The sequence below is a fragment of the Impatiens glandulifera genome, chromosome 2, assembly GCF_907164915.1.
Source record: "Impatiens glandulifera chromosome 2, dImpGla2.1, whole genome shotgun sequence".
Classification (NCBI taxonomy): Eukaryota; Viridiplantae; Streptophyta; class Magnoliopsida; order Ericales; family Balsaminaceae; genus Impatiens; species Impatiens glandulifera.
The window spans coordinates 46,103,522-46,131,327 of NC_061863.1; the positions used below are offsets into that span (position 1 = coordinate 46,103,522).

General features: G+C 30.5%; 3 protein-coding genes across 6 annotated transcripts; 2 read left to right on the forward strand and 1 right to left on the reverse strand.

Moving 5' to 3' along the window:
* The first annotated feature begins 546 nt into the window (after positions 1 to 546).
* On the forward strand, positions 547 to 3,259 carry LOC124928200 (AUGMIN subunit 8-like). 3 transcript variants are annotated; one of them, XR_007098462.1, is made up of 7 exons: positions 547 to 865; positions 953 to 2,193; positions 2,262 to 2,381; positions 2,457 to 2,573; positions 2,660 to 2,749; positions 2,826 to 2,929; positions 3,002 to 3,259. XR_007098462.1 is itself a non-coding variant. In XM_047468733.1 (7 exons), the coding sequence occupies exons 2-7, from the start codon at positions 1,048 to 1,050 to the stop codon at positions 3,053 to 3,055; spliced, it is 1,635 nt and encodes a 544-aa protein (XP_047324689.1). In that variant the 5' UTR covers positions 548 to 865; positions 953 to 1,047; the 3' UTR covers positions 3,056 to 3,259. The 3 variants fall into 3 exon arrangements, 2 of the variants coding, with proteins under 2 accessions (XP_047324689.1, XP_047324690.1); XM_047468733.1 differs by having other exon boundaries at positions 548 to 865; positions 2,822 to 2,929; XM_047468734.1 differs by having other exon boundaries at positions 548 to 809; positions 2,822 to 2,929.
* A 1,766-nt stretch (positions 3,260 to 5,025) lies between these two features.
* On the forward strand, positions 5,026 to 8,377 carry LOC124928199 (pentatricopeptide repeat-containing protein At4g30700). Of its 2 annotated transcripts, none has more exons than XM_047468731.1 (2): positions 5,026 to 7,552; positions 8,244 to 8,377. In XM_047468731.1, the coding sequence occupies exon 1, from the start codon at positions 5,156 to 5,158 to the stop codon at positions 7,517 to 7,519; it is 2,364 nt and encodes a 787-aa protein (XP_047324687.1). In that variant the 5' UTR covers positions 5,026 to 5,155; the 3' UTR covers positions 7,520 to 7,552; positions 8,244 to 8,377. The 2 variants fall into 2 exon arrangements, with proteins under 2 accessions (XP_047324687.1, XP_047324688.1); XM_047468732.1 differs by lacking the exon at positions 8,244 to 8,377 and adding an exon at positions 7,978 to 8,205.
* On the reverse strand, positions 8,147 to 12,388 carry LOC124928198 (cellulose synthase A catalytic subunit 7 [UDP-forming]-like). Its single transcript, XM_047468729.1, has 11 exons — positions 11,771 to 12,388; positions 11,575 to 11,686; positions 11,377 to 11,512; positions 11,024 to 11,290; positions 10,607 to 10,952; positions 10,260 to 10,523; positions 9,966 to 10,178; positions 9,677 to 9,884; positions 9,398 to 9,594; positions 8,954 to 9,307; positions 8,147 to 8,878 (listed from the first exon to the last, which is right to left on the reverse strand). The coding sequence occupies exons 1-11, from the start codon at positions 12,269 to 12,271 to the stop codon at positions 8,294 to 8,296; spliced, it is 3,183 nt and encodes a 1,060-aa protein (XP_047324685.1). The 5' UTR covers positions 12,272 to 12,388; the 3' UTR covers positions 8,147 to 8,293.
* Positions 12,389 to 27,806: the final 15,418 nt, after the last annotated feature.

The following is a 27,806-nucleotide window of genomic DNA, read 5'->3' on the forward strand; positions in this document are numbered from 1 at the left end:
CACGATTTTAGGTGGGTTTTTTTTTTTTTTTTTCTATCCCTATCATTCATTATATATATTTTACAATTTTGAAGAAAGAAAATTGTATTTTTTTTGTTTTTACTAGAGGCAGAGAATTAATGAATGACTGTGAATACTTACACATTTACAGCCTGTGATGCAGCAAATAATTATCATCCCGAAAATTATTCTTTTGAAAAAAAAAAGTTAAAATTATTAATTACAAAAAATGAGACCACATAAATGTAGTCACATCTTCTCTCATTTAATTTTGAAATGATTTAATTTCAAATGTTTAATAGTTATTTTTGTTATGACAGTGATGATTTCTTTTAAATCATGTAACCTCATAATAAAAGTAATATTTGAAAAAATAAAAATTAACAATCGCCCTCAAAAACTCTGGTGACAGATCACATAAGTGAGCCAAAGAAGGGACAAAGGAACCACTCTTTGTACTGGACATGTTTTTTCTTTTTTCTTTTTTCCATATATTAAAAAAAAAAAAAAAAAAAAAGCCCGTTATCCTTCTTCACCTTTGAGGATACACTCAACAACTGAACCACCGTTTTCCCACCCCCTGCTCTGCTCGACCACCGTTTTCTCTCTCTACTGACATCATATTAACGTTTACCTATGACAGTTAATGTGCATTCCTGTCTCCATAGTTAATTTGGAGTGACAAATGTTCGTTCTTTTTGTTTACCGCTGTTTCTTGATTCTTATTTGCTAAGAAAAGGTGTGCTCATTTGTATCTATGGAGGCTACTGCTGGTTGCAATAATCAAATTCATTCTTTCTCAGATCTGGGTATTCATTCTAAAGATATGCACAGTCTTCTTTTGATTGTCATCTCCTTTTTCATCGTGGGGGTTTCTTCTTTTCTCCTTTTTCTTATCTGTAGCATCTCACTTTTCTCCATTATTTGATTCCTCCCTCTTACCCTTTTGCAGATTTTTTATTATTGCAGAAATGGTAGCTCATCTTTTTCGATCTTAAGGGTTTTATAATGGAAGAAGAAGAAGGTTTTTTGAGACTTTAGACAATAATGTGGAAGTCTTCTGAAGTTGAGACCTCAAGATCGCCATTGCTTCCGGGTATTGACAAGAACAATGGAGTCAAGCTCCGTTCTAGTAGAAGAGATGTCAGTCCTAGGTATATGTCTCCCGCCAGCATTAACTCATCTCCAGTGTCTAAAAGAGCTGTTTCTGCCGAAAGGAGACGGCCTTCACCTCCAAGACGGGTGTCCAGTACCAGTACAAGTACCCCAGTGCAGGATATATCATTTGAAAAACAACTGGTTTCAAGAAAGGTTATGCCTGAGGCTTTATGGCCTTCCACAATGCGTAGTCTAACTGTCTCTTTCCAATCAGACACAATTTACATTCCCGTTTCCAAGAAAGAAAAACCAGCTACTCAGTCCTCGCCTGATCGGGCTTTGAGGCCTTCACCAAATGTAGCAGTAGCAGCTGCTCAGAAAGCATCAATGTCTCCGAGGAAGAGAAGTCCTCTCAAAGGAGGAGGAGGAGGGAAGAATGGGGCAGCTATTGATCAGTCTGAGAATGCTAAGCCACAGGTTCGGTTGGATGCTCGTCTTGTAGATCGGCATAGATGGCCTAGTAGAAACAGTGGTGAGGCTTCTTCCATTGATTTAACTAGAAGTGTGGATCTTAGTGGTATGATTAAAACCTCCAATGTTGGAAATCCTTCTAGTCCTAGGAGAATGTCCCTCCCTGGTGATTTCGGAAGACATTTACAGAAATCTTCCAGTGATGTAGTGAGACGGGTTTTGTTCGACGACAAATGCATTCCTTCTCATTCATCATCATTAGAAGAAGAATTGAGATTGGAATCTGTGACAATGTCTCGTTTATCATCACCGAACAGGACATCAAGATTGGTGTCTAATTCTGCTAGAGGCATTAGCCCGTCAAGAATGAGTTCATTGGCGCCTGCTCCTACTGGAGGTAACAGTCCGTCTCGCTTCAGACAATCATCAAGCCCATCAAGGCAATACAGTACCTGTCCGAATTCCGTACTCAGCTTTATTGTGGATATGAAGAGAGGAAAGAAGAGTTTGAATAACATAGAAGATGTTCATCAGCTTCGTTTGCTGTACAATTGTCATTTGCAGTGGCGATTTGTGAATGCTCAAGCTAACAACTCTACGCGACTGCAGAGAATCAAAGCTGAGGTAATTTGTTGCCTTTTATTTTCTTCCTTTTTGAAGTATGATCTGAATTGAATGAATGTGGGATGCAGAGGAAAATATATTATGCATGGAGAACAGCACAAGAGCTCTGGGGATCAGTAATTCGAAAAAGAACTCAACTTCAGCAACAGAAGTTGAAGTTTAAGCTGTGTGGTGTCTTGAGAGAACAAGTAAACCTAGCTCCTAAATCCCCATTCTCACTCAGATAAAAGCTTTGTTTCTTAAATTTTGCGATTTGGATGCAGATGGGCTTTCTTTCTATTTGGTCATCAATTGAAAGGGAACATACAAGTTCTTTAGCTCACGCGATTAAGGACCTCCAGTCAAGTATTCTTCAACTTCCTGTTACTGATGGGGCGATGGTATTCACCTCCCTCCTATATATTATATGGCTTCGGGTAGAAGTTGAGAATTGAGATGTATATTTACACGTTTAAATTTATTATAGGCAGATGTTGAGACTTTGAAGAATGCTGTTGGTTATGCTGTGGAAGTGATGCAAGCAATGGGATCCTCCATATCTTCTGTAATTTCGCTGGTGAGATTATCCATTTCAATTTTTATGGTCTGTAATTAGGACTTGTGTCATTTATACATGATGATGATGTAGGTAGATGGAGCAGATTGTCTGGTCTCTGAATTAGCTGGTGCGGTTAAACAAGAGAGAGCGATGATTGCTGAGTGCGAAGCTCTATTGGCTTCAACAACAACCTTGCTGGTGAGTAATGATAAAATTGAAGTTCTTAGATAGATATTGGACACTAATAAAGTTGAGTTCTTTGTGAAACAGGCAGAGGAATACAGCCTTAGGACCCAGCTTGTACAGTTAAAACATGTAGATTGACCTGGAAAGATGATCAAGCAAGATTGAAGTCTAAGTCTAAGTCTAACCATTGTGTTCTTTTGACAAGCATAATATATATTTGTTTTTGTGGGTTTTCTGTCATCTGATCTGTAGGTGGGAAGAAAGGGTATGGTTTATGTAGCTAACTTTGTAACAGTGAAAACAAAAGGAAATGAAAGCTGGGTTTTCTTGTTTTTGTTTTTGAGAGGAGGTCAAGGGACAAAGGGGGGGACCCTTTGTTTTAATGCAGATGAAATTTGGGGTTGGGAAAATACATATTGCTCTTTAAAAGGAAATATGTTGAGAACATGTTAGTGGGGAGAGGTGTTATAAATATAGGGCAGCTGAAGGTGGGGTTTGTTGGGTCTGGCAAAGAGCAGAAACCCCACCCATAATCAGTTCCAGCCTGCCCGAAGCTCCGACAGAGATTTCGATGGCTTCAAATTTCTGCACCATTCAGTGTGATTTTCTTGTCACCTTCTTCTCACGGGGTAAACAATTTTGTCCATACCTTACAAATTTTGTCCCTTAATCATTCATTATTATGCTGTGCTACTGCAAAATTTAAGTTTATTCAAGCAACTATCTGCGTCTACAAAAAATAAGAAGAACTAAGCTATTTCAATTGTTACTTGCTTCTTTTATTTCATTAAAATACAGAAGTGAGAAAATAGTTCATAATCATTCAGTCCAAGATTGTGAACTAGATTGTGAAATATTGTTTTTGAGATGGAGATTTCCTTGTACCACAGAAGATATTCCACAATAGGTTCCAAAGGAGTCACAAAGGAATGTGATACATAGTAATCTAGAATTGGATGATAAATAGAGTTGAATTCATAGAAATAGTTTAATCAACCCTTTTCCCTTCTTACAAAAGAAACCAAAGACTGAAATAGCCAATGTTGCAAAACAAAGCCTACTTTAGGCTGATTATTTAAATAATTAAAAAAATATCTTTATCAACATTTCATCATTTACGTTACTTAAATCATCAACTAAAATTCCTTATAAATCAACCTATTTTAAATAACTTAATTTTTTAATAACTTCAATTCAATCATCTTATAAAGACTATATAAAGAACCAAATCCGAATAAAACGTGAGTATTGTGTCATCTTATAAAGACTACATCAATAACCCAATTGGGTTACCAAATTGTATGACCTTTATCTTAAACATGTCTTAATTAATATTGACATCAATATATAACCCAAATTGTATGACCTTTATCTTAAACATGTCTTAATTAATATTGACATCAATATATAGTATGTGATTACATGTTTGCAAGTGATTAATAATATTTTTTATTTATTATTTTAATTAAGGAGGTGACCTTTTTACTTTTTTTTTTTTTATAGTGATTATAATAGAATAGATTAAACAATTGTGTAAACTTCACACAAACTAGAGATTTATTTGTGTGAGCAGCTTTGAGTTAAAATGTCGTTCAATCAGTATTAGAAAATATAAAATAAGAATAGATTTACAAAATATATTGAAAATAATATAATACGAAAGAATTTTAATAAGATAGCTTAAGTTATATGAGTTTAGTTAAAATGTTGGTTTCAATTTCTACTAAAATAATGCTTTAATTAGAAAATATTTTAGATTTAATTCTTACTAAAGATGCCTTAAACAAGGTATCTTATAGGCTGTTCGAATTTGAAGTATTTATATAAACTTTTGGAGTTATAAAAAATTAAGTTATTGGGTGATAAAACTTAAAAAATATTAATTTTAGAAAATTGAAGTATTTTAGTACTATGCTTAATAAATTGATTGATAAAAAGATAAATGATTGATATTTAAATACATTTTAAAAGTTTATGAACATAATGATCTATGGCTATAAGTTGAGGGGGCAGTTGATTCTTCTTTCCATTAACAATTCCCAAAGTGTTCTATAAAAGGCGGGAAACCTTATTAAGGTTATTTGTTCAGTCCGGTTCCCTTCTCTCTTCTCTCTTCAAATTGATGAATTCGTTTTCCAGGCTAAATCCCCGCCGGCCAATCCAGTTATCTCGTCTTCTTTACAACATATATGTATAGAAATTTATTCTTATAACCGATAAAGTAGCCGGAGATATCAGATGTTCTCCGGCAGCTTAGCAACCAATGCTCTTAGAGGACGAAATTTCTTCCTTTCTCTCATAATCAAAGCCACTTCTCTTTCTCACCTCGAACAAACCCATGCCCAGATCATCATCAACGGCTATCGCAATGATCTATCAACAATCACTAAACTCACCCACAAGCTCACTGATTTCGGAGAGATAGATAAAGCGACCCTTGTCTGTTCTACTTTGCGTAAGCCTGATCTTTTTCTTTATAACGTTGTCATCAGAGGCTTATCTCGAAATGGGTCTCCTTCTCGAGCTCTCTCTCTTTACTTCCATCTCCGTCAAAAAACTTCTCTTTGGCCGGATAAATTCACTTACGCTTTCGTCGTACAAACGGCGGCATCCTTGTCGGAGAAAGTGGCTTGCTTGCTTCATTCTCATGTGATTGTTGATGGGTTTGGGTCAGATTTATTTGTTGGTTCCGCATTGGTTGATATGTACTTTAAGTTTTCTAATGTTGGAGCTGCATATAAGGTGTTCGATGAAATTCTTGAACCAGATACAGTCTTGTGGAATACAATGATATCTGGTTTGGTTAGGAACTGTTTCTTTAGCGAGTCAATAAGGTGTTTTAGTCAAATGATTAATAGAGGAAATTGCTTTGATTCGACCACATTGACTGCTGTGTTACCTGCTCCAGCTGAGTTGCAGGATTTGAAAGAAGGGATGTTGATTCAGTGTTTGGCTATGAAGGTTGGGTTTCATTCTCATGCTTATATTCTCACTGGCCTGATTTCTGTGTATTCGAAATGTGGAGACATCTGGACAGCTAGATCATTGTTTGAGGAGTTACCCTTTCCAGACTTGATATCTTACAATGCAATGATTTCTGGGTTTTCTAGTAATGGTGAGACTCAATCGTCGGTGAGACTGTTTAAACAATTGCTTAAACTAGGACATAGAGCGAATTCAAGCACCATTGTTGGCTTGATTCCTGTCTTTTCCCCCTTTGGTAATTTGGATCTAACTCGTTCAATACATAGCTTCTCTTGGAAAGCTGGTATAGTGTCAAATCCTTCAGTATCAACCGCATTGACAACTGTGTATAGTAGACTAAACGAAATGGAATCTGCAAGACAGATTTTTGACGACTCTCAAGATAAAACACTGGCTTCTTGGAATGCCATGATATCTGGCTATGCTCAAAACGGACTAACAGAAATGGCGATTTCTCTCTTCAAGGAAATGCAAACACTTGAAATCCACCCGAATCCTGTCACAATTACTAGTATTCTTTCTGCGTGTGCTCAACTTGGAGCTCTAAGTCTAGGAAAATGGGTTCATGAATTGATCGAAAAGGAGAAATTCGGGTTCAACATTTTCTTATCAACCGCTTTAATCGATATGTACGCCAAATGTGGAAGTATTGCCGAGTCTCGTCGATTATTCGATGATATGCAGGAGAAGAACGCAGTTACTTGGAATGCCATGATTTCTGCTTATGGCCTACATGGGCACGGTTATGAAGCGTTAAGATTGTTTTCTGAGATGTTAGATTCGAAAGTTTCACCCACTAGTGTTACGTTTCTCTCCCTTTTGTATGCTTGCAGCCATGCAGGCCTGGTAGCACAAGGGGAGGAGATTTTCCATAGAATGATTCATGATCATAATCTCGACCCCCTTCATGAACATTATGCTTGTATGGTTGACCTTTACGGTCGAGCTGGAAACTTGAAAAGGGCCTTGGAATTTATCGAAAGAATGCCGGTTGAACCTAGTCCTGCTGAATGGGGTTCGCTTCTTGCTTCTTGCATGATCCACAAGGACAGTAATCTAGCGAACTTGGCATCTCGAAAGTTGTTTGAGTTGGACCCAGAAAACGTCGGTTATCATGTTCTTCTCTCGAACATATACTCGGTTGATAGAAACTATTATAATGCTGCTTCTGTTCGGCAAGTCGTTAAGAGGAAGAAACTTTCAAAGACACCTGGATGTACCTTAATAGAGATAAACGACGTCCCTCATGTTTTTACAGCCAATGACCAGTTTCACCCGCAAGCAGACGCCATAAATAAGAAACTTGAAGAATTGATGGGTGAAATGAGGGAAGCTGGATTTCAAACGGAAATTGGAACGTCGTTGCATGATGTTGAAGACGAAGAGAAAGAGCTGACGATGAAGGTTCATAGCGAGAAGCTGGCAATTGCGTTTGGTCTTATTAGTTCAGAACCGGGAAAAGAGATTAGGATTATCAAGAATCTCCGTGTGTGTTTGGACTGCCATAATTTCACGAAATTTGTGTCAAGGATTACAGACAGAGTTGTTGTTGTAAGGGATTCCACTCGGTTTCACCATTTCAAAGATGGCATTTGTTCTTGTGGAGACTACTGGTGAAATTGGTCTTCCAACTCGTCGTCATCAAATAAGGTATCCTAAACCAACCGGGGGATATACAAAATTTTATTTAAATTATTTGTACCATTTCTTTATCTTAGCCAATGTCATTTTCGTGTTAACTATGATTTTAATTAAATTATCTTTTTTCATTACATCTCCTTTGGTTAATTAATGTTAGAACTGTTAAATTGTAAGTCTCTGGTTTTACCTTAATATGTATCTTGCATGAGTAACCAAATGACAGGGGAAGACCTACAATTAGGATTAGAGGATCAAGTCCTAGTAGTTGTGGCTTGTAGGATGACTGTTAGGCCAGGTCTTATATAAGATTCATGGGATGATTGGAAATGGTGTAATCACTATCCTCTCGAACTATATTCGATCTATGTCTCTCCTTTGTTATCCGTGTCTCACCTTCATCTCTGAATTCTTACTTGTTACACTATCTTATGAAGAAAGATAGTCTTAGCAGTCATTTCTCAAGCGAAAATTAAAACTACAGAAGCTTAGGAGTTGGGAACATCGAGGATTTACCACAAGTGCAGGTTTGTGATACAAGATTTCTCTTTTTGTTCCTTTCTGGTTTTATGCTTTAATGTGAAAAATAGTTGCTAATGAATAGTCTGCAGTACTAAAACCAAATACCTTTTACACTCTGAATAAATTTCTTGTGGACTTACAAACAGTAATATATAACAAAATTTACTTGTTTTCGTCACAGCCAGCCAGCAAGCGAAAATCCAAATCAAATGAAGGGGGGATGAAAAGAGATTAGCAATTGATGCCACATTGCTTGACAGTGGGACCTTTAGTCTTTTGAACAAAAGGATCAATTCTCACCCATAGCAATGAGAAGACTGAAGCCAAGAGAATTGACCAGATGATGACAATTGTGGGAGTTCTGTTTTGCCTTCCCATTAGACCTTTGAGGAATGGGTACAGATGAACTATAACCCAGAAAGCGAAAAACAGCTTCCCGAATAGTGGTCCCCACGACTGATACCCGTTGTTGATGGCATCTGATACTCCAGCAACAACTCCAACAAGGTTGATGATTAGGATTGTGGTTGGAGGGATAAGAAGTGTGGTCCATTTGAATTCATATAGCTCTCCAAACTCGTCATCTTCGCCTGACGATTTGGATGTAACCGTAAAGTTTGTGTCAATACCAGCCAGAATTTTGAGGAGACCTTGAATGACAGCAAAGAGGTGAGCTGAAACACCACCAATAACCCAAAATTGCTCGTTTCTCCACCATTCCTCGATGCTCACTCCACTCCATCTCAGTTCCAGAATGCCCGTTGTGAAGATTGAGATGAATAAGGCAATGAAGAAGAGACTTGCAAAGGTGCTTATCTGAAATTCAGGATAAAAAACAAATTTAAGTTTCATTTAATTTGTTAGAAAATCAAGCTCCTTTATTTTCAGTACCTCTGGCATGATGAATTTGTCAGTAAGCAAGCAGATTGCAGGAAGAGTACAGTAGGCTAGCAATGGTATTGAGGTAAAAGGATAGACGGTTGTGTTGATATAAGCAAACCGCTCGAGCCACTTAAGGTTGCCTCCTTTATAGCCATACAGAATAGGGCTATGACGACTGAAGAAGATTTCGACAGATCCAAGAGCCCACCGAAGAACCTGATTGAGACGATCAGATAGATTGATGGGAGCAGACCCCTTAAATGCTGCTAACTTTGGCATACAGTAAATCGATCTCCAGCCTCGGCAATGCATCTTGAAACCTGTAAGGATATCCTCTGTAATAGATCCATAGATCCAACCCAACTGCACATTCAATCACCAAATATAGAATGAGTCAACAACTTCGTTCATATTTACAGTTATAAAATATCTTCAGGTTTTCATTGTTATAACCTCAAGACCCCATTCGGTTTTATCTTCATAACCGCAGCTAATCACATGAATGGCTTCTTTAAGCAATGCTGCAGGGCTGGAGGATGGAGGAACGCCACCGTCAGTCATTAGTGTGGAGGTCACAAAGATAGCCGACTGTCCAAACTTCTTCTCGAAATTCATCTGGGACATCAGCAGCTCCTTGTCATCCTCAAACCCTAACGAGACCAAACAAAAGCATCTTAGATATATATATTTGTCAGATCTTGAAAAATGGAGACAACTTGAATGGAAGAAGACCTTGATTATTTGCAGAATCTCCTTCGGAACCTTTAGAATACTTGGGAAGCTTCCGTCGTCCAAAACACGGGCAACATCCACAACTTGCCATCTTTGGACGTTTTTTTCCCTTTGGAGGATCATAACCATACAAAGCCTGTCGTCTGAAAACACATCCTGTTCCCACATATACAGGCCCTTGAATCCCGTCCAGACCTTTCATGTTTATCTGCCAAAAGTGATGGTGGTTAATATAAAAGCATGATCAAGGGTTTGGCCGAAAGGAGGAGGGGAGCTAGGGTTCTCTTACATCGAAGAAGACTGTGTTCCTGTTGGCATATCGGTCATTCCTGTCAATGCCATCAAACCTCTGAGGAAACTGCACATAGCAAACCTTGGTCCCAGTTTGTGTGTCCATCAAGAAACACATCGCCTCTCGCACAGCCTTGCTATTGTTTAAATAATGGTCGCAATCCAAGTTCAGCATGAAAGGGGCGTTGGTAAGCACTCCGGATACTCGAATCTGCAACATGTAGATAAATATGATGGAAAATTAGTTTCTGAATCTGATGATAAAGAGGGTGGCATTGATCATCTTATTTACCAAAGAATTCATGGCACCAGCTTTCTTGTGATGTTGAAAACTGGGACGTTTCTCACGAGAAACATAGACAAGTCTCGGAAGCTCGTTTCCTTCTGCATCAAGTCCTCCACTATGACCTAAAAAGACTTGAATCATGCCTGGGTGATTCTTAGTATTGTTTCCTGGCCATGGTGTTCCATCTTGCATGATCCATCCCTCTGCCGGGACCTTTGAGGTTTTTGCTACGATTGCATTAATCCGAATCTTAAATTCTTCATACTCTCTCTGTTTAAACAAAAGTTAGCGATCAGAGACAGTTGAGGTTAGTTAATTCTCAAAGGAAATATTAGGATTATAAGAAGAAGAACCTTCATTGATCGACGCTCCTTGACAAATGTGGGCTGAACTTTGTCTTTGAGGTAATCAATCTTAAGGGAGAAGTACATCTCAGGAGCCCGGGGCTCTATCTGAAATTTCTTGCAGAAAGGAACCCATTTTCTGGCGAATTCTGCAGTTTCGGATAGTGCCTCGAAGGTGATCATTGAAGCACCATCGTCAGAGATGTAGCATGAAGTCTTATCGACAGGGTAATCCATGGCTAGAATGGATAGGACTGTGTTTGCTGTAACAAGAGGAGGTTCCTTCATGGGATCCACTGTGCTCACAAATATGTCTACGGGCGCTAGCATGTTCGGTTCACCTTCCCTCTCGAACCTGAAATATATCACTTTAGTTATGTTGGAAGTGTGCCTTACTTAGTTAATGATTCGTGACTAAGTACGTACCTTATAGAAAGGCGATCGAGATAAGTTTCGCGATCAATGGGGAACCATTTGGGGAACTGATCGAGGATCCATGAGAAGGCAAACCAGATCTCACAGATGATGGAGGTTAGCCACAGACCGATGGCATCGTGAACTGGATTCATGATTCTGTAGCGGAGGAAGAAGGCCAAGATGACGAGACGGGCAATGATGACCATTCTATAAGGATTGATCTTGCTGGATGCTATTGGTACTTTTCTAGACAGGGGCTGCCTTGCTTCATCTAGCCTGCATTGATTTGTTGTTTTGAAAATGAATAAATGTTTCAATTGTTACTTTCTGATAATGATCAGAAGCAGAAGCTAGCTAATTACATGGACATGTCAGGGTCACCACCATAGCCGTCTTGGTCATGTTCTGTGGCACCAAGATTGCCTTGCTGCAATTTCCAGTCATCCATTCTGTCTTTCCAGACATTTACCTCTTTCTTTTCATCATATCTTGCGCTTCCTGTTGATAAAGAATCAAAGTGAGCTAGAATTACAAAATATTTATATATATGATGGAGATACCTGGTTCAGAGGATGGATAAGGGTAGATTCGTTTGTGTAGGGAAGAAGAAGATAACAACTGTTGATCTCCTCCATGATTATTATTAGTTGATATTGGAAATTCACCACTCACCTGCATGGATGCATGAAAACATGATGAATTTGCATTAGTAATAATTGTATATGAATTGGTGTGTGGATGTGCATGCATGCTTACAGGACGAGAGCGGAGGCCTGTAGTGAGAACATGCGGGTATTGAGAGTTGATGTTTTCAGTATCATCTGAAGGGCCGCCTCCTCTTCCATAACTCATCTTTCCATGGAGCATTGCCTCTGCGATGTCTTGATTATTCATCTTCATCTTCTCGGCTGTGGCGTCCATGTTGAACTCATGCTCAATGTCATCTAGGTCTTCTTCGTCGTCATCTCCCTCCACCCTTGGGCTCCCTTTGAGGCGTTTGTAACGGGTCTTGCACTGAGGGCAAAGATGACTGCCTTCTCGGCGTTCATACTCATAGCAAGGACGGCAGACGGGAAAACCACACTCATTGCAAGCAACAAACAGGTCTCCGTCCACATTCAAGCCTATTTGATCGCTGCATATCTCACACACTTGTCCACTCAAATCTTTCAATGCCTTTGGCTCTTCATGCCCATGGATCACCACAAGCTCATTGCGATTGTGGGAACCCGCAACTAGCCCTGCACCGGCCTCCATCCTGATCGATTGATCGAGCTACCCTGATCAACTGATATTATATTTGTTTCCAAGAATGAAATTGGAGATCCAGACTTCTTATAATAATTAAGGAAGATTGAGCTTCTGCCCTTACTGCCCTCTTTCTATCTCTCTCACACACCTAATACTGTCCACGTTATGGTTGGTGCTGCTGCCTGTAGTTGCAGAGTCTCCATTGCCTCCAAGCTAAGCTTTCTCTGTTTGTTATATTTAAATTGAGGCTCAAATTTTATAAAAATATAACTATTTTCTAATTTGGTAGATATGAAGAACTCCAATATCCAAAGTCATAATTTTATATGATCTTTTTCCATGATGAATGGGTGGGTGGGAGAGAGTTTACAAAGATATATTTTTATCATTTTTTCACGTATATTTATGTGATATAATAAAAACTAACTAATACTTATTTTCTAATTTTAAAAAAAATTACACCATTTTATATTAAAACAGGCTGATTTGAAGTGTAGGCCGATTATAAATAAGTATAATCTGAATATTACTTTTGAGTTAAGATTTATATTAATTTACGTAATAAAGAGAATTTTGAATTAGAGAGTAAGATTAAATTAAACAATAATACTTGAATATAGTAACGGTGTAGGTAAGGGTTGATTTGTCATTTCTTTCATTCAAATTTTTTTTTTTCAATCTTTTTTTCATATTATAAATATATATATATATATGTTAGAATTATTAATTTTATTAACAAATTTAAAAATATAATTATAGTCTAAAAACATTTAATTAAATTAGTATTATACTATTAAGTATTTATTTAAATAATATTTTATTATTATTTAAAATAATTTGTATTGTTTTTTAAATAAAATAATCACTGAAATATATTTAATTTTAATAATTTAAAAATTATTAATCTTATTCAAAAACAATTATTATTTTAAAATTTTTTATTTAATTTAAAATATAAAATATAAATTAAAAATAAAACTTTTTAATATAAGAAGAGTTCAATTTATATCAACTTAACTTTTATTTTTAAATAATATACAAAAATAAATAAATAAATTGTAATTTGAATTTTTTAATTTTTTTTTATTAAATAACATATTTAATTAAAAAATAATATTTATTTTTAAAATAAAATTATATTTTACTTAATTTTTTTTATTTGTTTTCTTTATAATATATATATATATATATATTTAAATATGTATTTAAAAATTTTGAAATTTTCAAAAAATATATATATTTTTCTTAAAACTTTATTTAATTAATTTTTATATTTTAATTTTTCTAAAAATTTTAAATTTAAAAAAATAATTTGTTTACATACTATTTTTATTAGAAAATAAATTAGAAATAAAAATTATTAATTTCATATTATTTCTTCAGTATTATTTTTAAAATAAAATTATATGATATTTAAAAAATATTTCTACACAAAATAATTTAATAATAATAATCGATATTTGAAATATTTTTTTATAGATATATATTTTTAATATTAAAATCGTTATATTTGCTATATAAATAGATAATATTAGTTACTCATTTTTATTTGATTGTTCTTTTTTAATTTGGAAAACAATATTTATTTTTATTATCTATCTATTTTAATTAACAAACTAAATTTTAATTTTTATATAATTGTTTTTTATTAAATTCAATTAATAGGTAAAATTATATAAGTATCATATTTTAGATTTTTTAAATATTAAAAATATTAATTACAAAAAATAATTAAAAATTAAAATAATTGTAATATAATTTATTTTCAATATAAAAATTTTAAAAATAAATTAAAAAATATAATTAATTTTTAAATAAACTTTTAACAGAATATATAATTTAAATATTTAAAACTTTAAAACATTAATTAAGAATATATATATATATATATATATATTTTAAATATCTGATTTATTAATTATTTTTAAAATATAATTTATTTATTTTTTACTAAAATCATCTTCTAAAATTTAAAATTTAGTTGATATAATTATTTTTGTAATTACAATTTTTTTTTATAATTATGTAAAATAAATGTATGATATTTAAAAGGTTGAGTTTAAATTAAAAGTTTTTATAAATATTTATTTAATAATTTTTCAAAAAATATTTCTTAATATAAAAAAATGCTTAATATATTTTTAATTTGGTTTGTTTAAATGGTAAATAATTTTAAAATTTTTAAAATTTGTTTTATAATTGTTTTTAAATTTAAATTTTAATATTTAAAATATATTCATTATCAACTTATATTTATTAAATTATATTTGTTCGGTTGTACAGAGTCTATTCTTTTTTAGCATATTTAATAAATATATTTTATCAAATTAGATATGTTTTATTTGTTTAAATGTTATAAAAAAATATATGTACCCTTTTATTTATAATTTATTAAAATATTATATTCTTTTTATTTATAATTTATTAATTCTATATTTTATATTTACATAATATTTTTAAAAGAAAATATTTTTGTTAATGTTTTATTTGTTTAAATGTTATAAAAAAATATATGTACCCTTTTATTTATAATTTATTAAAATATTATATTCTTTTTATTTATAATTTATTAATTCTATATTTTATATTTACATAATATTTTTAAAAGAAAATATTTTTGTTAATGTTTTTTAATTAAAATATTTAATTTACATAATAAAGGTTTTTAATTTATTAAATTTAATATATTTTTTTTAATTTAAAGTTTAATATATAAAATTATCTTTTATATATTATGTTTAAATTTCTATTTTATTAGCTTTTTTTATTTTTATAAGAATTAAAGCATTTTAAATAAATTTGGTAGCAAATTAGATATATTTAAAACTATAAAATTATTCTATAGATATAAATTCAATGACTTTGATAATTTATTCTAAATAATAAAAAAAAAAAGAAGAAATGGTTTGATATACATCACTGTCATTTGATAATTTATTCTAAATAATTAAAAAAAAAAAAAAATTGCTAGATATACATAATTAATTTTGATAATTTATCTTAAACCATTCAAAAGGAAGAAATTGTTAGATTAAAATAGTTAAGAATAATTAGCTTATAAAATTATTAGATTTTAAATATTTAGTTTAAGAGGAGTGATAGAAGAGGGAATTTGAGGGAGAGAATGAGTAAGGGAATGATGTGTCACTATATCACTGGTTGAAAAAAGGATAAAAAGTGAGGAGAGAGAAGAGAGATAAATTTTGTTATTTTTTTGGCTAATCAAATTGCGCCACATCATTCCCTCTCCCATTCCCTCCCTCAAATTCCCTCTCTCAATCATTTCTCTTAGTTTAAATAATTGAAAAGGGAGAAATTGTTAAGTTAAAGTATTTAATCAATTTTTAATGTAAAAATAAAAACTGAGCTGTGTTAAATTAATCTTGTGCAGATTGAAGAAAACCGGAAAAGAAAACTGTCCGGTAGTTGATCAAATCCGACATTTGATCAAACTTTGGTTTCTGCAAAGAGGAGTTTTCGGTTTTATCTCCAAATCGGTATTATATGAGATCGGTTTTATATTGGAACGCGTCCGTATTTTATAAGTTCGGTTTTATAAAAGACGCATCCGATATTTTATAACTTCGGTTTTATAAAAGATGCATCCGGTATTTTATAACTTCGATTTTTTAAAGATGCGTCCGGTATTTTATAATTAACTTCGGTTTTATATTAGAATACGTCCGGTATTTTATAACTTTTATTTTATAAAAGACACGTCCGGTATTTTATAACTTTGATTTTACATTGGAACACGTCTGGTAGTTTGTGAGCTTCCAGTTTTATCTACAATCGGTATTATAATGAGATCGGTTTTATAAAAGACGCGTCCGGTATTTTACAACTTTGGTTTTATATTGGAACGCGTCCGGTATTTTATAACTTCAGTTTTATATTGGAACGCGTCTGGTAGTTTGTGAGCTTCCGGTTTTATATCAAATCGGTATTTTATGGAAGCATCCGGTAGTTTAACTAGATCGGTTTCTGGATAACGCTTCCGGTTTTATCTCACCCTCGGCTCTTTATCCAAGTCTTCCGATATTTTACCAGTTCGGTATTATATCAGGACGTCTCCGGTATTTTACCACTTCGGTTCTACACAAGGCACTTCCAGTATTTCCCAAGTTTGGTATTTTGGATAAGAGTTTTCCTGTACCTGATCAATCTTAGCTTCCGATTAAGCATTTGTTATGGGGCAGTCTGACATGGCAACAAAATTAGACCTATAAAAGACTATTATGAACCAAGACAAGTCAAACCCTCTGAATTGTACGTTCCTCGTTTACCACATTCTATTAATGAATATTTGGCTTAATATCATCCAATACAGACAAGATCAAAAGAGGATATTCTCTAATGTACAATTCTGGAACTCAGCCAATCAAATTAGGACGAGTGTCCTTTAAAGCAAATATGCCCGTTGCAGCTTGACTATTTAAGAAGAATATAGAGGACAATTTGAAACACCATTTTTTACAACCAATAACTGCTTTCACAATTGTTTTGCAAGTTAAACACCGGTTTTCTCACTACTCTCTCAAGCTATCAAAGTTCTAAAAGATTACAAGTTTGCTAGAGTGTTAAAAGTTGTATTACATATTGTTCATTCTGTGTAAGTTTTCAGTATTGTAAGTTGATAGAATTTGTTTCTGATCAACCGAGTGTTTGTGTGCTAGGAGTTCGAAAATAGGCTGTGTCTAAGTCCTGGTTGTTCGACTGAGTTTATACAAGCGTTGTATTTAAACCAAATCTTCTAGTGAATATTCTTCTCAAGGTTGAGAAGAATGAGTGACGTAGAAACTTTTACTTCGAACATCCATAAAATCTCTCGTCTCTTGTGTTTCTCTCTTTCAATCTCATTCACCTGCTGCTTCAAGTCTAAACAAACAGTTCCGCACTTGAACTCCGTTCGTTTCTGACGACTTGCGTAGAATAGAAACTGATATTAACTTCTAACAGAGTTAATATCGAACGAAGTATGTAAGCGTCCAATAATAGTCAGACCTCGTCTCTATTGTTGTACCCGATCCTAACAGTAAATATATATAATAACTATATAATGTTTTTTTTAATTTGAAAATATTAGTTAAGAAATTTAAAATTTATTTTTTATTTTTATTTATTATATATTTTTAAATTTTATTTATTTTAAAGCTTTTTTAACTTAAACATATTTTAAAATTATTTTTAAATAATTAAAATTTTGATTAAAATATAAAAAACATTAATATAGTTTGTATATAAATAATTATTTATCATTATTTGTTATTAATATTTATCTATTATAAATTTAAGTTAAAATTTAATTTACAAAATAGATAATATATAATCTTTCAATTTGTTTCTTAATTTGGAATTATGTATATATTTTTTATTTTCTTTTGAATTATAATTTATTAATTATTTTATAATTTTTAATTTATTGTAAACTTTTCTAGTTACTTGATGTTTTACAAAATGATTTGAAATGTTTTAAATTTTAAGTGAAAAGAAATTTACTTTATTAATATTATATTTTATTGTTGTGTTTTTTAATTTCATGTTATAAAAAAACGAATGTTTGTCCAGGTTTTAAAAAAAAAAATCAAAATAGAAAATTATTTAATTATACTATAAATTTTCATTATGATTTCACCCCTTCAATATTTATTTTTATAAATATATTAAGAAGTTAATTTTATATGAGTTATAGTTATTTATATGTTTGATTAATTAATCAGAAAATACGGTTTATATTAATGTTATGAAATAGTTTATTAATGATACGTGTAATAATCGAATTGGCACTGCTTTTTCATTTAAATTATTAATTATTTTTTAAAAAACTTTATAAATATATAGTTCACTTGGTTTTGGTTTGTAATATTTGATTATTAGATTTAGAATTTCATGTTAGGTTTTCTGAATTTGGATTAGTTTGTTTTAGATATCTATTTATTTAGGAGTTTTGAAATGTTCATATTATTAATAAGTTTATATGGCGGATATCTCATTATATTATTTAATTGTAAATTATTTATTACTGGATTTTCATTTTCATTTGGATTGTTATATTTCTTAAATATTGGTACATTTTGCTTGAGTTTAGTATTATATATTTATATTATATGTTTTTAAGGGTGGATTGACATTCTTGGTAGTTTTCATTGTTAATTTATTTATTTTATGGGGTTATACATTAATAATATTTGGAATTATATTTCGGTTAATTACAAAAAAAATAACATACATCAATAAGGGTTAATGCCGTTACTGAAAGTCCAATAGTCGCGAATTACTAATAACTTTTAGTAACGACTTATAGTGCCGTTACCATTCGTTACTAAAACGAACGTTACTAATACTAAATAGTATCAGCAAAAGTATGAGAGAGTCGTTACTGATACGTATCAGTAAGGGCTCTACAAACACAATACCGCTCTTCTTAAGGAAATGTTGTTACTGATACATATATCAGTAACGGCTCTCCCAATGACAATGTCGTTACTGATACATATATCAATAACGTCTCCCCCAATGATAATGTCGTTATTGATACATATATCAGTAACGACTCCCTCAATGACAATGTCGTTACTGATACATATATCAGTAACGACTCTTGATAGGATTAGTGTAATCAATAGAGACGGGGGTTTGACTATTGATAACAACTTCGGATAAACGAATTGATAGAAATTCTGTTAGGGATTAATATCTCTTTCTATTCTTCGCAAACCTTTCACAAACTCTTGAAAACGATTCAAGTGCGGAACTATTTGTTTGGGTTTGAAGCTTTGAACCAATAAGATTGAAAGGTCTGAAAGTAAAAAACACAACAAGTTATTTATGAATGTTCAGAGCTAACTCTTCTACGTCACCCTTTCTCCTACAACCTGAAGGATTTCACTATACTTCTTGAATCAAATACAGCTCACTGAATAGCTAACACTCCGTTGAACAGAACACACTCTGTTCAACTTACAATATGATCAATAATATCTCTCAGCTAAATAGTGTTTGATTCTCTCTCTTGAAAAAAAATGATGTACAATCAGTAAGTGCAAGAGAATATGAGTAAGATTGTAGAAAAATGAGCAGAGTAACTGGTGATTCGACCGTTGTCCTTGAGCATCTATTTGTAGTAGAAGGACACTAACGGTCGAATCTTCTTCCTGGAAACGTGGCACGCGCCCATAGGATGACCGCCTAAAGGACAAAGTATAACAGACTCTGTGCTTCTGGAACGTGGCCGTACTGAACGGTAGTGCGCGGGATATCCTTCTGCAACTGTCTTGTACTGAACAAGTAGTGGGAGGAATCTTCGTGTACGTGGCGTTCATTCATTGGATGCAAATAACTGACATACTAGTCTGCAATAGAAAGTGGGGCAGGAGTAGCGTACAACTAGTTGATCATGGGTAGACGTATGCTAACTTCAAACGGCTACTGAAGCGAGGTATTAAACGTGCTCCATTAGACTGTCAAGTCTAAGGTAGTTAAACGCCAACATCTAACAGCGAGTTCCATTAGACTACCACGTCTAATGGAGTTAGACTGCAACGTCTAACTTCGCATCCCATTAGACTTACCACGTCTAATGGAGTTAAACTGCAACGTCTAACTTCATATCACTTCAGACTAATCTGAAGGAGTTAGACGTCAATGTCTAACTACGTGTCTGTTAGACTAACACGTCTAACTACGTATCTGTTAGAATGACACGTTTAACTACGTGTCTGTTATACTGTCATGTCTAACTACGTGTCTGTTAGACTAGCACGTCTAACTACATGTCTGTTAGACTAGCACGTCTAACTACGTGTCCGTTAGACTGACACGTCTAACTACGTATCTATTAGACTGACATGTCTAACTACGTATCTGTTAGACTGACACGTCTAACTACGTATCTGTTAGACTGTAACTACATATCTGTTAGACTAGCACGTCTAACTACGTAACACGTCTAATTATCCTACTTAAACCACTTTTAAGTTATCCAAATTTGATGCACCTGCAAAGAAAACAATTAGACGACTTAACTTCGTTCATATCTAAACATCATCAAAACTCAATTGATTAATATTTAGTATTTTCTGTTAATTAAATCTTTACTTAATCTTTTCAAACAATTTCTTCTGAATTAATTAACTCTTATTTTTTCCCAACAATTTCTTCTTTTTTTATGATTTAAACTAAATGATCAAAATCAGTTGAGTTCATTTAATCCCGAAAAATTTCCTCAAAATTTTTTCTTTTTTGATGATGTTAAAACCATGCAATCTTAAATAAAACAGTTTTAAACACCCATCAAATACTATCAAAATAGTTCACAAAATATCTCAACATGAGTTTTAAACCAACATAAGTTTTAAAATCATTCAATCATAAGTTTTAGAATGAAAATGAGAGAGGCAAAGAAATATATTTATTGTCCTTCCCTTTTCACGTTTGCGTCCGCATTGTCTTCATCCAAAGAATAGCTAGTTAGAAGGTTATGATACCGAGTAACAACACTTCAGCCGCCTCCACTTTCACAGCCTTTGTCGCTTCCACGACCCGAGCTTTTCTTTCGTGGTCTTGGACCTTCTTCATTTTCTTATGCAGATTTTTGTTTGGATCGGGTTCCTCTAGCAGCAGCTCCTATGGCAACTTCACCTCTTGAACTGCCTCCTTTTGTGCTACCTTCCCCCTTTTTAACATTATCAACATCAACATCAGGGAGTACTACACGGGTTCTTTCCTTAAAGGCATTGGCTTCAGCCACTTCAATAGCTTGAATAGACCTAGCAAGAGAGTCAACATGCTCCATTCTTTATGCTTCGGCTCTACTCATAGATCTGGTTACTTCCACCATTTGAGCTTGAACGAGATCTATTGAAGATATGAGGGCCTGATGAAGTTCCAAAGTGAGCGCATTTGACTCAGCATGGTGCTCTATTTGAGTATTAATGACACTTTTCTCAAACTTTCTGTACTTGGAATTTACAATGTTGACTTCGTATGTGTTTCTGTGCATAGTCTTCTCCAATTCTTTCTAAATAGCGAGGAAGGAAGACATCTCTTTCTAGCTAGACACCGAGCCCTTTTCAAGATTAACCAACATTGATTGCATATCCGTCATATTCAGATTGATGAAATTTATTGCATCCAACATAATATGAAAATTTTCATCTCTAGGAAATGCCTCTTCAGAAGAATGAGCAAGTGAAGACACAGTTTGAGAATGAGCCGGAGCAGTCCGAATAGGACTTACATGCGTGTTCACTTGCAAAGAACATTCAGGTTCTTTATCCTTGGAATGAGAAGAGGGGGTCTTGGATGCATCCTTAGATTTGTCTTCTTCATTAATAATATCAGCACATACTTGTTGAATTCCTCCTAAGATATCGTCAGAGTGCAGAGGTAATTCATTAACATAATCAACAATGTTTGCAGCTGTAATGAAGGGAGATGATCGAGGAATAGGAGAGCACGAAATGAAGCATTATTCCAAGGCCCTAAGAGGAATCTTCTTTATTATCTTGTTCCCCCTCAGCAAAGGGAATTTTTTCTAAGTCAATCTCCTTCAATGGTTCCCTCTCAACGTTTGATCCTGGAGACTTATCAACAATCTTTGCTAATTCTTCTTCTCCCACCGGAGGTTCTTCCACAATTTCATGAACAATAGAATTAGGAGCCACCTCTGATGTCTCCTTTTGTTGAATATTAGATAGAAGAGTCTCAACACAAACCTTTTCTTCTTCTTCTAGAACTGTTTCAGCTTGACCCGAAATAGGGGTCTGAACAGCAGTCTTAAGGGCCGATAGACGCGTCTCTTTAAAAGAGACGTTTGTCATTTCAATAAGATGGGAAGCAACCTGCTCATCTTCTCCTAGCCCGGACTGATCAACATCAAAAATTAGCAAATCGATCAATTAATTTAGTTGATTGATTTGCTATTGACTTTCCAAATTTGAGAGATAATTCTACAATATTATATATTAATTCAAACTCTACAACCTTAACTTGAAAAAACAAATCATGAAAATGTCATAAAATAAATCAAAATCATACGAATTCAAAAGAAATATTGAAATAAATAGAATTTAAAATTGACTGATAATTTATATCGATTCATTCCAAAGAAATTATTTGATTAAATAGTTATAAGGTTAAGATATAACTCATATATTATGTGTTGAATATATGTTTTATTTAAATAATCAAATCAAATATATTAATTTTGTTAAGATTAAATAATAAATTATACCCATTTATAAATTTAAATTTTATATTTTTGTTTAGTATAAAAAATTGTTATATATTTTTTTTAAATATCATCTTTACTACTCTTAAATATATCAAATATTATTCTGACAAAATCAATGCTTAGAGAATAATTTCGTAATTCTTTGGGAGGAATTTTAATTTATCAGAGTTAGAATTAGAAGAAATTATCTCTTGTACTTAGTCAGAGATATTCAAGAAGAAAAATACAACTCTATCTTGAGGAGTAATTCAGAAGAAGTCGGAATTCTGAATCTGATTAATAATATGCAATTCAATAGAAACCCTGATAGAAAGATCTGTGATACTATTATGAATGGAAAGTTCGTGATAGGAAAAGCATGGGAGATCATTAGAACAAAGGAGATGGTGGTCGATTAACATAAAGTAGTATGGTCTTCAAAGGTTATACATCGACATATATTCATCATTTGACTGACATTCATGAAAAAATTGACGACAAGAGGCATAATTAAGAAATATATTAATATTTCAGACGTCAATTGCCCAATTTGCGCAGTAAAAGAGGAAAGCATTAACCACATATTTGGGGAGTGCGCGTTGTATCCAAGTTGTGGATCAATTTTTCTCAATATCACTAACTTTCTAGGATTCATGGAACGAAATCATATAGCTTATAAAGAAAAAGGCTAAGGGTGATTGCTTCTACACGAATGTTTTCAAATGCTTATTTGAGCTCTGATTTACATACATAGAGAGAAAGAAATATAAGAATTAATAGCACGAATAAGAAAATAGAAGAATAAGTTCGGGATGATATTGTTTATGATGGAAATGCTCTCATACATACATTGAGGGGAATTTCGATTAATGAAGACAGTTGGAAGTTCAGTCAAAGATAGAATATCCCCTATAAAATCATTACAAGGAATATGATGACTTGTTTGTAATTCAATTATTTGTTGTTTTGTGATTCGATTAGTTGTTTGAAACTCAGTTAGTGTTTTCAACAAAGTTAAGGCATGTCTTGTCTAATATGGTTGTTCCCACTCTTGAGTTTATTTTAGTTTTTTTGTAATGAAATGACAATAAACCTTTTTCAAAATATATAAATATATATACATATATATCAAATATACCAAACCTAACATAAAATTTTCTAATCCAACCTTTGTGAGAATTAAATGTAACAAACATAAAAAGAAAAAAAGAAATCATAAAACAAAACATACAAATAATAAAATAACAATCTATATATATAAAAATTATGCTTAATTTTCAAAGAAAGTGTCTGAATTGTCGGGTCGAGAGTTGTGGTTAATTTGGATATAAATGTGAGAGTAAATTAAAAATACATTAACATTTATCGTAGTTTATTTTTCAGTTTTTATATCATTACTCGTACAAATGCACGGGCTAAATATTAGTGAAATCTAAAAAAAACTATTTATGTAATTATAAGGCTTAAACTATATATTTATAAAGTTCTTAATTAACATAATCAATAAGAATTATGTTATGAAATATTGTTCCAAATATAATTAACTAATGATCTAATAATATTAATAACAATCACATTAAATTAATCAATTTTTAAATGAAATGATATTTAGAAACGTTTTGAACGTATTGTTTTTTATATTGAATATTATTATCGAGATTTATGTGGGTTTTTTTTTAAAGAATTTCATAGCGAAATAACTTTATGTAAAGTTTACTAATCTGAATATATTTGTATTTTAAATTGAGTATTTTTTCGATATATATGAATACGGTTTGAATGCCAATAATTTAAGGAAATGTTTTTTTTCAAAACTACCAAATACGGGTTGAATGCTTAAAAATGTGTAATGAGTCGGAATAATTAAAAAAAAGATTTGCCTATTTTGTTTTTTTATAGATGTGATAAATTAATTTAGAAATTAAAAATATTAGGTCAAAATAAGAAACCTTCCTTCGTTTGTGAAAAGAAATGTAAATAACTAAAATTGTGATAATTAAAGTTTAATACTATATCATTCAAAATTAGAATTAGCCCATTCCAATTAATCAAACTTAAAAAGCATATCAAGACATTCTAAAAAAATTCAATATAGGTTCAAACAGCATATTTATAATTATATATGTCAATCCAAATAAAAAAACAGCACACAAAACAATTCATTAGTAAATTTTTGCTAATGTATGTAAAATTTACTCATAATATCAACATTTCAAAACTCTTAAATCTGTAAATATATAAAGTATAGAAATCCAAACACTAAATATAACAAATTAAACTCATTATAATTTATAATGCATTAAATTGAAAGAAATGTCATGATCTACCGAGTAATTCTAACCTACTCAATTAAAAAAATAATTATAAAATAATAAAAAATAAAAATAAATCATAAAACAGACCATGAAATCAAAACTATAAGTACACGTATACATTCAAATAATAACAAATTCTGTCTAAACTATGAAAACTAATTTTTGTAATAACAGAGAATTCAATAAAAGAATAATCAAGAGTAACACTTAAGGGTTGGATCGGTATAATATACCTTAATATTTTATTCATACTTTATATCTTACCGAAAATTTTGGTATACAAAAAATTCATACATTTACCTTACCTTGATTTTGTTATACCTTAATTTCGGTATATAAAAAATTTATACAATTACATTACCTTAATTTCGGTATACCTTAATTTCAGTATCAGTATTATATATTTGATAGTATTATATATTTGATAGCTAAAAAACATATTAAATTTTAAAAAAAAAATAATCTTACGACGTAGAGATTACATATATTAAATAATATTTTAGTATAATTATATTTTGATATTATTCAAAAAAAAAAAATTATATATCTATAATTAAACTAATATCAAATCTATTTAATTATTTCCTTATAAAGATTGTATTTTATATTTTAATTTATAAATATTATTTTTATATTTCGGTATATCTAGATATATCAAAATTTTAAAAATCTCATACCTTTATTGTATTAATAATTTCGGTATTATACCTTACCTTTTTTCGGTAAGCTTAAAAATCAATACTTAAAAATCAATATTTTTTATATATTGGGTACGGTATTTTTGATATACCTATAATATCAGTAATTTTTCTCACCCATATTAACACTTGAATTATACATTTATAGAGTTTTTAATTAATAATAATAATAATAATAATAATGGACATTTAAAGACTACAATATTAATAATTCTATTTGAAATATAATTCCAAATATTATTAATAAATAACCTCGTAATATAAAAAATTAACAATGAAAACTTCAACTCAAACATTAAGTTAAAAATTAAATAGAAAGATAATATTATAAATTAATTTAATTTACATTAAATTTTTTTATATTAAAAATAGGATGAGATTTTTTTTACTGACCTAAAATTTAATTGTAGAAAAAATAAATTAAATTCTAATAATCAATGGAAAAGGGATTGGAATCAATCTGCTCTTAAAAACATTTAATAAATATATAATACTAAACTTTAATATTTAAGAAATATAACAATTCAAATGAAAATCCAGTAACAAATAATTTATAATTAGATAATATAATAAGATATCCACCCTATAAACTTATTAATAATATGAACATTTAAAACTCATAAGTTAATAGATATATAAAATTAACTAATCCAAATTCAGAAAACCTAACATGAAATTCTAAATCTTATAAACAAATATTACAAACTGAGTGAACTAATATTTATAAAGTTCTTAAAAATAATAAATCAAATGAAAAACAATAGCAATTCAATTATTACACGTATCATTAATAAATTATTTCATAACATTAATAAAAACAACACTTTCAGATTAAATTAGTCAAACATATAAATAACTATAACTCATATAATATAGATATTCATAAATAAAACGACTAAGAAATTAACCTGTCTAAATACAATTATAAAAATAAATATTAATGGGGCAAATCATAAAAATTATAGTTTAACTAAATAATTTTCTATTTTGGTTTTAATAATAAAAACATTTGTTTTTCTTTTTAAACACAAAAATAAAATATAATATTAATAAAGAAACTTTCTTTTCACTACAAAAATTTAAACATTTCAAATCATTTTTTAAAACCTCATGTAACTAAAAAAGTTTACAATAAAATAAATTTTTTAAAATAATTCATGTATTATAATTCATAACAAAAAAAAATATAATTCCAAATTAAGAAAAAATTGAAAGATTATATATTAGCTATTTTGTAGATTAAATTTTAACTTTAATTTACCATAGATAAATATTAATATTTATTGATATACAAACTATATATTACTGTTTTTTAAGAAATTAAATATTTTTATAAAATATTTAGTTATAGAAATTTTCAATTTTCATATATTTTCAAATTAAAAAAAAACATTATATATATAGTTATTATATATATTTATAAAGTAATTTTGAAGTTTAAAATATCTATAATTTTTACAAATTTTATTTCAAATACTTAAATTCTTATAAAAAATAAAAAGGTTAATAAAATAGAAATTTAAACATAATATATAAAAAGACAATTTTATATATTAAATTTTAATTAAAAAAATTTATTTAAAAATAAATAACTATAAATTAAATATTTTAATTAAAAAACATTAATAAAGATATTTTCTTTTAAAAATATTTTGTAAGTGTAAAAAATAAAATTAATAAATTAGAAATAAACAAATATAATATATACATGACAATCCTTACAATATATAATTTAATAAAAAAAAATATTATTAAAAAAATGAAAATAAATAATAATTTAAAAAGATATAAGTTGATAATAAATATATTATATATATATATATATTAAAATTTAATTAAAAAACAATTATTAAAAACAATTTTAAAATTCTTTAAATTAATTAAATTTTAAACAAACCAAATTAAAAATATATTAAGTAATATTTTAATAGAGACGGATTAATTTATAAACAAAAAGAAAGTTAAACATTAATTTTAGAAAAAATAGTAAATAAATGTTTATAATTGTTTTTGCTTTAAACTCAATATTTTAAATATCATACATTTATTTTATATATTTAAAAACAAATGTAAATAAAAAAATAATTATATCTAACTAATTTTAAAATACGATTTAAGTAAAACAAAATGGTTTCATATTTTAAAAAGAATTAATAAATTATATATTTAAAAAACAATTAAAATATATATTTTCTTAATTAATATTTTAAAGTTTTAAATATTTTAAATATTTAAATAATATATATATATATATATATATATATATATATATATATTTTGGTAAAAGTTTATTTAAAAATAAATGATATGTTATA